This window comes from Dasypus novemcinctus, chromosome 13 (assembly GCF_030445035.2).
Source record: "Dasypus novemcinctus isolate mDasNov1 chromosome 13, mDasNov1.1.hap2, whole genome shotgun sequence".
NCBI classification, from domain to species: Eukaryota; Metazoa; Chordata; class Mammalia; order Cingulata; family Dasypodidae; genus Dasypus; species Dasypus novemcinctus.
This window is the reverse complement of record NC_080685.1, coordinates 93287596-93302066: the sequence shown is the minus strand read 5'-3', so window position 1 is coordinate 93302066 and position 14471 is coordinate 93287596. Positions and strand designations below refer to the sequence as shown.

General features: G+C 39.7%; 1 protein-coding gene across 1 annotated transcript in view; it reads right to left on the bottom strand.

Annotated features, from left to right (window-relative positions):
• Positions 1-14471, bottom strand: part of LOC101430310 (complement receptor type 1) — a 179664-nt gene that overhangs the window by 9836 nt on the left and 155357 nt on the right. The window contains exons 50-55 of the mRNA XM_071207305.1: positions 11746-11831; positions 9649-9876; positions 8501-8674; positions 6132-6317; positions 2652-2675; positions 1759-1834 (exon numbers count right to left, since the gene is read on the bottom strand). Coding sequence (XP_071063406.1) covers positions 1759-1834; positions 2652-2675; positions 6132-6317; positions 8501-8674; positions 9649-9876; positions 11746-11831 — 774 coding nt within the window. The remainder of the gene's footprint in view (positions 1-1758; positions 1835-2651; positions 2676-6131; positions 6318-8500; positions 8675-9648; positions 9877-11745; positions 11832-14471) is intronic.

The window sequence follows — 14471 nt, the reverse complement described above, 5'->3', positions numbered from 1 at the left end:
ATTCATCAACCTTATGTTTATCTCACTGACTTTGACCTTACTGATCTTGTTATAATTAAACCAATCAGAATAAAAGCTGAGAATATTTTCTTCCCAGTCAAAAATGTGTGTGTTTTTTTTTAGTTAGACATCAATCTTTGCAAGGTTTTTGCAAGCTTATAAAGTAAATGGCGGGAAGCGGACTTGGCCCAGTGGTTAGGGCGTCCGTCTACCATACGGGAGGTCTGCGGTTCAAACCCCGGGCCTCCTTGACCTGTGTGGAGCTGGCCCTTGTGCAGCGCTAATGTGCGCAAGGAGCACCGTGCCACGTAGGGTGTCCCCCACGTAGGGGAGCTGTAGGGGAGCCCCACGCGCAAGGAGTGCGCCCCACAAAGAGAGCCACCCAGTGGGAAAGAAAGTGCAACCTGCCTAAGAATGGCGCCGCACACACAGAGAGCTGACACAACAAGATGATGCAATAGAAAGAGACACAGATTTCCATGCCATTGACAACAACAAAAGCGGACAAAGAAGACAATGCAGCAAATAGACACAGAGAACAGACAACCAGGGCGGGGGCGGGGGGGGACTTACAGAGCATCCGCTTACCGCATGGGAGGTCCAGGGTTCAAACCCAGGGCCTCCTGACCTGTGTGGTGAGCTGGTCCATGCGCAGTGCTGATCTGTGTTAAGGAATGCTGTGCCACGCAGGGGTGTCCCCCACATAAGGGACCCCCACCCACAAGGAGTGCAAAAAAAGCACAGCCTGCCCAGGAGTGGAGCTGCACACACAGAGAGCTGACACAGAAGGTGACGCAACAAAGAGAGACACAGATTCCTGGTGCCACTGACAAGAATACAAGCGGACACAGAAGAACACACAGCGAATGGAACACAGAGAGCAGACAACTGGGGGGGCGGGGAGGAGGGGAGAGAAATAAATAAATAAATCTGAAAAAAAAAAGGCTTTTACAAAAGATTTGTTTCTTAATACCTAATGCAAATTCTCAATTCTTCCACACTGGCAGCCTGGGATATGAGGGCCCGTGAGACATACAATCTAACTTACAGTGTCATGATAGGGCCTGTATTTAAAGGTCAGTACCTGGAATATCTCAGCAAAACCAGGATATCAACTCCTACATCAATGCCTTTTAAAAAATTCCTTCTGCCTCCTTTTCTTCTTGTAAGACTCTTGTAAAATTCTAAGTTTTTGGTACTTTAAACCTTCTATTAGGGAAATTGTAGGCTTACAGGAAAATCATACATAAAATACAGAGTTCCTATATACCACCCTACTGTTAACACCTTGCATTAGTGTGATACATTTGTTACAATTCATGAAAGCACATTTTTATAATTGTAGTATTAACTGTAGTCCATGGTTTACATTAGGGTTTACAGTTTGTGTAGTAGTCCAAATTTTTAAAAAAAATTTATTCTAGTAACATACATACAAACTGAAATGTCGCCTTTTAGCCACATTCAAATATATAATTCAGTGCTATTAAATTCACAATGTTTGGTGGTGATAGTCACACAACACTGTGAATGTAAGATTTTTATTTTTTAAGTGTTCTTACTACCCCACAGATTGCTTTTATTGTGACTCCTTCTCAGTCCATATTGTGTGTCAAGTGTCAAGGGCCCTCTTTGTAAGAATGACCACATCTTTTTATGCAGTAGTGGATTCCACCCCCCACTCCCACCCCCTTTTGCCTCTAAGAGGAGACAAGTATAGTTATAAATATTTTCTGGGGGAATAATGGCTGAACTTACCCTTTTCTGTGCTTTAGAAATATCCAACAGGTAACAATGATGAACAAAATAAAGAGGAACACACCCAAGAAAATGCCTAGGCAGTAAAACAAGGAAATTAGAAATGCAAGGAAAATATAACCTAGAGGTATTAAATTCTCTTAAGGTCTAGTCCCATTAGAGGTGTCCAATCATTTTTTTAATGCTTCAAAACAACTAAAAATTCTGCTTTCAAAAAATAACATCCACACATTTATCTTTCAGATTTCCCTCCTACTCCGGATTTAATCTAGAGCATTAGTTTCACCATCACAAAATTATGGTTAAGGGTTGAGCAAAGCAGTTTTGTAACCTTTAGTCCAACAGCATCGTTTCAACAAGTGGGGAAGGACCTGCTCTGGGGCCCCTGGGCTCCAGCTCTCTACTGTCTTCCTCTCGCATAACAAGTAAGGTACAGGTTATCTATGCAACAGATTCTACTAACCCCCTTTGAAGCAGACTCGGTCACAAAAGCACCCCTATTACATGGGCGCAGCACAGAAAAGGACGTGGAAAACAGGTCTTCGTGGCTTCCGATTTGTGCAAATGGCACAACCGCTATCACAAAGAATATTCCCAGGTTATAAACCAAAGAAGAAGGTACATTCTCCAGTCATGTTTAAACACAGAATTTTTGACCCTGAAGAATGATTACTCATTTGTAATGGTTCAGAGATAGTAAAGAAACTTCCATGAAGAATAGTCACTCTATTTTTTTTACCGTACCCTGGCCTCCACTTACCATTGTTTTTTATCCTAATTGAATGTACAATATAAGCTATTTTGAGCTTTTTTTTTCACATTTTGTTCACACTAAGAAGATACATACTATTAAAGAGGCTAGAGTTCTTCAGCAAGCCCTTAATAAAACTTACCAACTCGGAGAGCATCACGTGGGGCTAAAAGGAAGACAAAGACACAAAAAATTAGCCTGGCACATGACATGGTCAATAGGATGTCTTGGCCAGAGGCAATTCATCCTTTCTTTTTTCTTAAGCACAGTCTAATTTTTGTCTAATGTAAGAAGCCATTGGTCTCATGCAGTCTTGTTTTATCTTGCATAACCAATGAAACTTGATTTTTCTGTTTAAATTAATATTTTTGTCATAAAAGTACTATAATCACAGCAGAATATGTATAAAACAGGAAAAGAAAAATATTACCCATAATCCTAAAAACCTAAAACATTTTGGTATACTCTCTTCTGGTACATTTTCTCATGCATCTTAGTTTACATAGTTATGTAGTAGATAGAAATGAAATTACACAGGGGCAAACCAATATAATCTACTCTGGTGGATGTATTAAAGTTATTTAATGATTTATATTGTATATTAAATTGATTCCACTTTTCATTGTCATGAAAGTGTTGAGAAAAATGCAAAAAACGTATTTTTCATATCTTATATTACTTCAATAGATCCTAAGAAGATTGGGATGAACATTTGCATTATTCTCTTGATATGGTACATAATTGTTTCTATTTTTTTCTGAGGTACCAGGGCCAGGGATTGAACCCTGGACCTCGTATGTGGGAAGTCAGTGCTCAACTACCAGCTCCCCTGAGTTTTTTTTGTTTGTTTGCTTGTTTGTTTTTAGGAGGTACTGGGGATCGAACCTGGGACCTTGTACATGGGAAGCAGGCACTCAGCCACTTGAGCTACATCTGCTCCCTGCATAATTGTTTTTTACAATTAGCCAATTTACAATGGCACCTTTGAAAAATGAGGATATGAGATAGCATCACATCCTTGCTTTTTTGGGGGGTGTTCATGTAACATTTTGTTGTTGTTAATTTAATGGGTAAAAATATAATACTTTCTTCTTTTCTTTTTCATTTTTTCAGTTTTAACAAGGTTAAACAGTTTCCATGTATTTATGTGCCAGTGTCAAAAAGCAGGAACTACCTTTTTCTGAACCCTGCATTCTAAGAAAGTTTATTCATTTCCCTGTGTCTCCTTCAGGGCTATGTCTCATTGACCAAGATAATGGACAGAAGTGAAGACTTTCCATGTACCTTGGAAAAGGCTTTTGTGAACTAAGAAGATCCAGGAAGTGAGGGGAGTAGCAGAAGACAAGCCATTGGGCTGGAACTTATGAGAAAGTCTGGGTGGAAGAGAGAGAAGGCAGGTTCTTAGAAAGCAGTTACTCTAATGAATGGGACCTTGGAGGACAGCAATGGGTAAAGTAAATTTTAGGACACTTTATGAGTCTTGAATATCTCCAATATATACAATATATATACAAGGACATAGTATAATTCTTCATTAAACGTCTGAGAGATCCCAATAATCACTTCTCTTAGTCTTTATATCTTCTCTGGAGTTGAACTTATTTGTCTTTCATGCAAACCATGCTTGTCAGTCTTGAGGCTCCATTAAATGGTGAGTTACATGTATCAATTAATTGTTAGTGGCATGATCTGGCTGCAAAGGAGAGTGCAAGCCCTTCCTCCCTATACTGTCTAAGGAAGATGTTGATGAGACTCAAGCCTCCAACATAATTGGACCACTGAAACGGGGGATGTGGTGGATTTGAGAATCCCAAGAAATTCTTCATTCATTCTTGGATTGCTCCTCTCTCTCAGTCCTCCCTAAGGTGCATTATTTCAAGCCTGGATCACCTCCACAATCTACTTTTCCCAGGTTCCTTTTTAGGAAGGTCTAGGGTTGGTATCTTACACAATTTGTTGGATAAATATTCTACTTTTTTTACTTCAGCCTTCCTATGGCTTTTCATAACTTTTAAACTTATTAAAACTGGTATTTATTGCAAAATACAATGGAAGTTCTAAATGTGTTTTTTTTCAATGCTAACTATATTATTTGATCATCTCTCTCTCCCATAGATTTATATCTCAGTTATTATATTTTGTCTGTATGATATATTGTTATTTATAATAACATTTATTTTATTAATATCTACTTTGGCTCACTTATTTGTTTGTTTATTTATTCATTTTTTTGTTTCTTTTAGGAGGTACTGGGCATTGAACCTAGGACCTTGTATGAGGGAAACAGGCACTGAAACCACTGAGCTATACCTGCTCCCATGTTCCACTTATTTATATGTCTATTTTTGTGCTGGTGCAAACTGCTAAATGTATTGAGACTTTACACTTTGTTTTAATATGTGGTACAGTTGACACCCCAATTATCTGGATTTTCCATCACTCAAAGCCAGATTTTCAGAATACTCTAAAACATTTAGACAGTAGCCAATGGACTCTTTGCCAAATAAGTGAATATAATTTTCTATTAAGGAGTGCCAAGTTTATAATTCAGAAATGTTATTTGTGAATCAGATGAGTTAACGTATTTAAGGGATTAACTGTTAACACGAATCTTGAACAATCTTGGTCTATAACCACATATGAAAAATAAGTGTCATAAAAATTGAGGATGGTGGGAAGTGGCTGTGGCTCAATCAGTTGGGCCCCCGTCTACCATATGGGAGGCCCTGGGTTCTTGTCCTGGGGTCTCCTTGTGAAGGTAGGCTCACCCACATGCCATGGAGAACCGACTCAGCAAGGAGATGCAACAAAAAAGGGAGACAAGTAAAAACAGAACAGCGTGCAGCAAATGGACGCAGAGAGCAGACAACAAGCAAGCTGGAAGCAGAGGGGTGTGAGGAGGGGAGGGGCGGGAATAAATACAAATAAAATACAGACATACAGAAGAACGCACAGCAAATGGACGCAGAGAGCAGACAGCAAGCAAGCTGCCCGGCAGGCGGGGGAGGGGGATTAAAAAAATTGAGGATGGAGAGCCTCACACCAACTTGGACTGAGAAAGATTTTTCATGATTATTTTGCTCACCAGCTCCTTGATGTATACCAACTCACTCTTTAGCATTTTGTATCTTATAACACCCTCCAGCAGCCAGCAGAGGGTTACTCTTCAGAGCTCAATAGCCCACACTTTGTAAATCTGCTATAACCAACCGTCAGTGTAAAAAGGTGAGGGAGATGCAATAGCTGCCCTCTGCAGCTTGGAAGGCAGGTGCTCCCTGACACATGTTGAGACATTTCTTGAAGGCCTACTCTGTCATGGATGTGTTCCTGGCTTTGAAGCTCCACAGACCCTAAACGAATCATTACTGCCTGATGCAGGTAGCAAGAGAGTGACACAGACAAGAAAGGAGCAGCTGGGGCCCTGTGGAGAGACGGATGAGGTGAGCAGTACGAGGAAGCGAGTGCCTCACTCTCAATACCACTGGTTTTTTCCCAGAAGAGCTAAGGACTCACACTGTTCTCCTTAGCTCCTAGCACACCACCACAAGCACCACAGAGTGCTTGAAGCCTGTGTGGATGAACACGGCTGGGGTAGATCTACGTTCCTTGCTCTTGTACTTACAGGGTTTACAAATGGCCAGGGGAGGATCCCATCTGTCATCATCCCGGCACTGGCTCTGGGAACTGCCTTCCAGAATATATGCATCTTCACACTCCAAAGTAACATTATCTCCATAGTGATATACTTTTATAGTCTCCAACTTGTTCCGGATTCCATTCATGAACTCTGGGAGGCTACATTTTACCTCTGAAGTTAGAAAAACCAAAAGAAAACTGATGTTTTTTTGTTAACTGTTAGTTAAAAATACCATAATGGTAAGATCCCAAATCTACTTTGTCCACAGCAAAAATGGGGCATGTTTTCAATTAAGCATTATTGACTTCTCCCAGTATCTTATGATTTAAAAATCCTCTTTCGTTTCCTATGTAAAATAAGGGGATATGGAATGCACTTAACATCTACTTTTAAATTATCAACTCTGCAACTGGAAGGCTGAAGAAAACTTGTAGTTATAAAACCATGTTCTAGCCCTGGATCCACTTGAGATTAACCATAAGGAAACAGAAATATCATAATTCTCTGTAGATAGACAGCACATACAGGTATTTTGCCTTTTGTTTAAGTACATGTTTCTGGCCCATTTCTATATGTGGAACAAATAAGTTAGTAAACCCTGATTCTGAATTTAAAAGTGTTTTTTCCTATTTATTTACTTTATCTCTTTTAGCTCTTCTCTTGTTTTGTTGTCTTTCTCTGCCCAGCCATCAACACCTCCTTTTCAATTGTTGTAGTTGTAATAGTCTCAAAATTAGTTTAAATTCTTGTTTTCCCTTATAAGAGACAACAAAGGAAAGTGATATTTCTCCAAGTGTGGTATGGAGACTTCCTATATCAGAATCTTCTGGTGGGTTTGTTAAAGTATAGCCTACTGGATCCCATCTTAAAACAGGAGAATCAGAATCCATGGGAATGAAGATTATGAATCTGCCATTTAAACAAGTTTCCTGCATGATTTTGAAATTCCTAAAGATGGAGAACCACTGCTATAAAGCATGTTTGAACAGTTACTAAGACAAAATGAAATACACATAAATGAAAAGAAAACAGTGCCAAAAGAAAAGAATATTACCCTTTTATTTTTAGGACATGGACTTTCACTGTCTTAAATGGTACCATTAATTTTTGCAGTATTCCCTGAATCCTCATACTTCTTTATGTAACTAAAGCAAAGAGGGATGAACTTTCAGGTGTCTGCAGAGTCACAGAAACTCTCTATTTTGTATATTCCATCCTTGCAAATAAACACAGGAAAGTCACTTACCCTCTGTGGAGGGCCTCATTTTCTGTATCTATGAAACGGGAGGGCTAGGTCGTAGAGGGTTTCTGAGACTTTCAGGACCAAGAGGGCCCTATGAGCCTGGAAGCAGGGGAGCCCTAGGACTAAGTGCTCCTTAACATGAAACCAGGGCATGTCTAAGTCCTCTGACCTCATCCCTGCCCTTAGCCTTGAATTTCTAAAATAATAATAATTAACAAACAAAAAGAAAAACCACATTCCTTAGAGTTTTGTAAAGTCAAAAGAACCACACCGAAAATGAGATAGTACCGGGTGGAGTGGTTAAAAGCCGTCTGAGGTCCAATCTTCAAACCACATTCATGTGTGGCCTGGACTAGTTACTAGACCTGTGAAACCAGAGCTTCCTCCCTGTAAGAGTACAATGATAATAATCCTGCCTTATGAGATTCTTTGAGGACTAGCACAAATAACTTTTGTAAAGACCTCAGTACTATGCCTAGTCATGGCATACTATTTTTAATTCCTGTTGTGTCACTCTTTAGAATATTGCCAACAAAAATTTTTAAATCATCTGTCATTTTTGCACACAAAGACAGGAACAGAGGAAATAATTTCCGCAGACTTGTTCCAAGGAACAAATTACACAAACGTCAACCTTTGGTCATGGGGATTACAATGAGGCTCCAAATCCAGTAATTCAAAAAATTAATTGTTCTCTGGCTCTTTTGCTCATCTTTGGTAGATAAGACACTGTCGCACTTTAGGCTTCAATTTTTATGATAAAGTGCACTTCTAGTCCCTTATTTACCTTTTAAGGGTATTTGTGAAGACGCCCTGTGGCCCTCTATGCTCCATTAAAGGTACAATATTCTATTAGTTAAAAGCCAGCAAAGCATCTTAAATTGGTGCTTGAGGCATGTTGCATTACTAGAAGTTCTCTTGGTTCTTTCTATTACCCAGAAGTGTTAAGATCCTTGAGCAGACTTCCTTCCTACTTCCTCTTCTGATTTTCTCCTCCTCTAATGATAATTCCCTATCCTCTTAGAACGAATTACTCAGCCACAATAGTCTCAAGCATCGATTTCCCATAACATTAACCCAGCAAGAATACGGATACCAAAAAATGAGGCACCTTTGCAATAATGATCAGATTGGCTCCAGATTGCCTGGTCTGTACAGAAAACGGAGGCTGTTCCCACCAACAGGTAGCCGGGGTCACAACCGTAGTTGACACTCATCCCAGGAAGATATGGAGAGGCATGTCCAATGTGATGTCCATTGGGGATCCTGGGAGGGTGTGGGCACTCTGAGAGCAAGTTCCCACACAAGCACATGAAAGGACATTCAATGAAACATAGAAGTATGAGCAAACCAACACAGTCAATAATATCTCTGGCTATTAGAGGCACATGGAGACTCGGCAGGTCCCAAGCCACCAACTGCTATCCAATTAGTGGAAAGAGTGAGACCCAGACCTCAGTCTTTACTAAAGACCCACTGCATTCTCTACCTAGAAAACTGTATCAGATGGTAGTACCACAGGGACAGGTGAGCTGCCCATTCAACCTGGTCCTTCCCTCGCCAGAGGACGAAGCTTGGGCAATCAGTCACAAACGAGTCCATGACCAACAGGGACTGTCATTTAAAGCAGGGGTTCTTAACAGGGGTCCATGGGTTTGAATTGAAATTCCAAAAAGATGTTATTCTTGTGGGGATGTGTTGGTACGGGTGTGATATATTTATCAAATACTACATAGTATAGTGTGGACTTAGTAAGGGGTCCGTGGTTTTCACCTGACTGGCAGAGGAGGGGTCCATGGAACAAAAAAGGTTAAGAACCCCTGATTTAAAGCCTGACTAACATGTAAAGGGAATATGTTGCAGAGACCAAAAGCAATTTAAACTCCACTTCTCCTGGGTATCCTGAGTTCCCTTGGCTAATGTTGAGGTGAAGGGTTGATAAAGCACAGTTGCCTGAAAATATTGTAGACAAGATATTCTTTCTCCAAAACCTGAACCTCACTGATTCTCACTGCTCTCCACCCCTTTCTTTCCTCACCATCCCACACTTCTCTCCCAGCAGAAAGAATCATCAGAATAACACCAAGTATGACATAGGTTGGCACACCCAGGACCGGTCTGTCATTCGCTTGGCAGGTAGTTCTGTTTCTGACATTTATAACAAGCCATATTTATAAGCAAACTGCTGTCATCACAGAAGTATGAGGTTCTTGCCTAGGTATTCTGATGCAGTTGGAAGATGAAGAAATAAGCACTGACCGGTAGGAACAAAAAGTTCACAGCGAGGGGCAGGGCCGCTCCATATCCCGTTCCCCTGACTGTCACTTGTGCAGCGGATGGTGCTCTCCCCAATGAGGCTGACCGTCACGCCTCGGTGTGGGTGGGGGTCACAGGTGTAAGATACTTCTTTTCCATAGGGAATGTCTCCCAGAAGATTGCCTGTGTGTTTCCCATTAAGGATAGTTGGAGGATTTGGACAAATTATTTCTAGAAAGGAAATGAGAGCTTTAAGTTCCATCATAGTTTAACCAAGGTGATTATGTAGTAAAGGTACCCTATAACTGCACTGCAAGTTGGATTTTTCTTCTGAAAGAAAGAACATACACGAAGAGGCAATATATAAGCCATTTGCTAAAGAAGAAGTGAGGTGAGCCCTAAATTTACAGTTTAAGACATTCAATCCTCCTGGACCCTCCAGATAGCTAAGTTTAAACCATTTTGGAAGGTAATTAACTGGTTTATTCATCAAACTTACCAGTTTACTCCGTGTCAGGCACTGTAAGAATTGTAGATTGACATTGAGGTCAAGATATACAGGGTTTTTCCAGTCCTCAAAGACCTTACGTTCCATGGAAATCACTTATTAAACTTGTACTATTATCTTCAACAGACATAAATGCTTCTTGATGACTCATGGCTGTTATCATCAGTACCAATGCCAAATATCCAGTAGTGCCATCTGAATACAAAGATAACTATAGGGCTCTTTATACCATACCCAGATTAAATGGTTTCAGAGTGCCTTTTTTCCTTTAGGTTTTCCTTTCTTCCAAACTATCAGCTGTCACTTTTTAAAATCATTTTTAGTTTATCTGTTTGGAGCAGTTTTCTTCTTAAAATTAATCTGATGTTTCTAATCTAATGTGTATTTAGGAATAGGTACCCAAGCTTGTCAGAATTGTGTATGTAAGCAAAGTGAGTGCCTTGTCAGAATTGTGTATGCAAACAAAGTGAATTACTTTGACCTCTCATATCTGGATTTTATCTATTTGTGCTTATTCCAAGTTTATTTATATGCTTATTTTAAGCTTCATGTGTCCATGGCAGCTTGTACTTGTTGGATATCTGAGTTTCATATTACCCTTGAATGTGCTTATAAAGTTTCACCATAATGTTCAACTTTAGCTATCCAAATTGATTCCCAGAAAAGTATTTTAGCAAAATCCAAATTAAAACAAACTTTTTTCCCAATCACCAGGCGAAAGGGAGTAATACAAAGTCTTGCTTTGTTTTAGTAAACAAAGTGGAATAAATTTGTGGTGTTCTGGTATATAAAACACTTATTTTTATCAAATTCTGAATCTTTTGGCATGTTTTATTTAAGAGGGTGGTTTGGAAATTTAGGGTGCCTCGTTATTTCACCTATTGACCCACCACCACTGCCACTGCCATCCCCCAGCAACATACTGATTTATCATATTTCTCTTTTATTTTCCCAGTAGCACTTATCACTATTTAATATGCCTTTTTATATATTCTGATTTTTTGTTACTGATTTTCTTTTTCATTGTCTGCCTGCCCAACTAGAAAGTAGACTCCATAAGAGCAGGAATGCACCTTTCCTATTCATTACACTTTGCCCAGGTCCTCGCAAGTGGGAAGCCATCGCTCAGATAACAGAACTGAATAAATAGTTTAGATATACGAGGGGATAAAAGGACAGGAAAATTTAGAGTATTATTCCTTGATGGCAAAACTGAAAAATAAATGAATAATAAAATTTGGTTCTCCCCACATATTCCGCACAAAATTCAACTAGGGATTTCCAGATTAGGATCATAAACATTTGGTATACAAGACCTACAAGATGGGGAATGGATGTCACTCAAGTGACTGAGCGCCTGCTTCCCATGTACGAGGTCCTAGGTTCAATCCCCAGTACCTCCTGCAAACCAATGAGTGAAACAAGACCTATAAGACCTTTCTTGAAATTCTTTCAAAAAAGAATGTTTTTCTCAGTTAACTGTCTACTAGTTAAACAAAGAAAGATGCAGACAAGAGGTAATTCTGCATGGTAAAACACACTAGAAAAAATAGGAGAGATATCCAGGCTGTCTGGTTCTTCTTTCTACTCACGTTCACACACAGGAACACTGCTATTCCAAAGCCTTTTCACTCCATCCAAGACACAGTGACTAGTAGAATTGCCTTTTAATCGGAACCTTAAGGAAAAAAAAGAGTAGCAAATCAGGGAGCAATTCCTATCTTTCCTTCATCCCTTCACTGATAGATGCTCAGTTTCCTTGCTTTAACCTAAATATCATTCAGTCCTTATGCTCAGGTTGAGCTAAAAGTCTCAGTTCATTAGGGACCAGAATTCAGGAGCTGGTAGAAATTCAGAGGCTTAAATTATTCTAAAGAATCAGTGCCCTGTGACTGGCAAAGCAATTTAAGTGATACCCTTAATAATCTTACAGATACCCTAGCTCAATACCGTCTCCAAAGGGCACGATGCAGGCCCTTCGGAGGCCATTTCTGACATCTCACTTATTCTCTTTAGTGGATCATAAGGAAGAACAGCTCTCAATTAGGGTGAGCAAAGCAGAGCATATCTGGGGGAAATAACAGGCATTGTTTTCCTTGCCACTACATTTGTAATGGGCCAAAAGGAGTCTCACAGAAGCAAAACAGACCAAATGTTCTAGAATAAGAAAGAAGGGTGGAGGTGGAGCCTCTGTGGAAAGTCACCCTGAAGTCATGCTGAAATCTGCTGGTCTTTATCGGATGGCAGACTTTGTGTAAATGTCAGATTCCTTAGCACATATTAAAAATAATTGCTTTACTGCTCAATCTTGTTATGTCTCCCTAACTCATATAATGCATGCCACCAAGACTACTAGAGTCAAATAAAAACTAAATAAGACCACCAAAAACAAGAACATCGGTCATTATGTCAGTGTCAAAGCCCATTGCTGAAGTGAAGACATATGATTGTGTTGAAAATTCTTAGCCTTACACAATTATGAATTCCACTGATTGACTTAGTTTCCTGAAACACCACATTGCAAACATTTTTTGTTAAAAATTTTCCTAGCTAAGTTTCCCTAAAACTAAGTCTTCCTGCCTCCAAATAACTATTTATCTGTTCAATTCAGGTTACAACCACAGATTCAAGACCAGTGGTTGTATGTACGTTTTTACTTGACATGGAGTAATATGTATATTTGTTCTTTACCACCCGGTCATGGTGCCATTAAGTCTTTGTCCTCATTTCAAAAATACCCTACCAGGATTTTAAACTGAGGAGGCACCTGAGGCCCAAGTTGCCACTTCTCAGTGGTGGGTTTGCAGAGCTCTTGGACCCAAAGGGCTCAGGGGAGTTCAGTCTCAACAGAATTTTGAATCCAGACCTGAAGAATGATTCATGAAACGGGAATGGGTGACAGCGTCATCATGACATTTCATTAACAATGAATCCTTCTGATGCATCAGAACTGACTCCTAGACAAAGGGTATCCTCAAGGCTTAAAGATTACTTTACAGGTGCCACACCTCTGCAGAATCTATTCGAATTGTCAGGAAGCATACTTCATTTGTCCTGACTCCACCCTGAAGGAAAATTCCCCAGTGTTCACAATTGCAGGAAGATGTTGATCCTCAAAAGGTTGCATTCCTTTGTCATAATTGTTTAATGGACTTTATATAGTTTAACTCCCGTATATAGATTCTCCTATACAAATCTCAAAGAGTATTCTAGACATCTGAGTGTGTTTATTACTGCTGAAAAGCAAAAAGGACTTGCTGTGGAAATGAGAAAAAACTTCAACATCAACGTGATTTTCTCTACCTTTCTAGGAATGAAAGGAATACAAAGGGACCCTGAAGCATTTCTTGTCCAGATTCCGTCAAAATCCCAATTGCCATCTAAGAACACAGAAGATTCTCTGTCATAAATACCTTATTGGAATGTTGGCATATTTGACAGAACTGGCAATTTTTAAAATCAAGTGAGGCCTTGTGTGTGGGCTATAAGTTATGGATTATATACCTTTTTCTCATTGATTAATTGTCTACATGCTATGCTGAGACAGGCTGCAGGAGAAATGGCCATCTATCTCTGCAACTGTTTTCCTAACAGTGCCTTTAGATGGCCCAGGTGGAAGCCAAAAAGGATACAAAAGAAGAAAGAAGGTTATAATGGATGAGTTATTGGCAGGTGTTGTGATGATCTGGAAAGCTAGCTCTTGAAAATGCTGAGTTGTTAATTCAGTGGTCATTTAAAAAAAAAATATATATATATATAGTTATAATGCTTGCTATATCTAACTTTCAGGGTTCAAATGAAATTTCTCTAATATGGAGTATTTTTGATTTGAGTCTTTAAAACCTATTAACCTCTTTGGTTCTTTTAGACTTGCATTCAGAGAGAATTTCTGACTTCTAAAGTAATTTTCCTAGCATCATTTCACTGTAGAGAACTGGCAATCAAAAACCCCTCAAGAAAACTAAAGATTAACAGACAACTTTTTAACCACTAACCTGCTTCTCTTTTTTAATACTGTTGAATTCTTATTACAATGATGAATTAAATGTTCATTTTTTAAAAAAAATTATTTAATTCCCCCCCTCCCCCAGTTGTCTGTTCTCTGTGTCTATTTGCTGCATCTTGTTTCTTTTGTCCGCTTCTATTGTCATCAGCGGCACTGGAAGTGTGGGTGGCACCATTCCTGGGCAGGCTGCACTTTCTTTCGCGCTGGGCGGCTCTCCTTACGGGCGCACTCCTTGCATGTGGGGCTCCCCTACATGGGGACACCCCTGCGTGGCACGACACTCCTTGCGCACATCAGCACTGTGCATGGGCC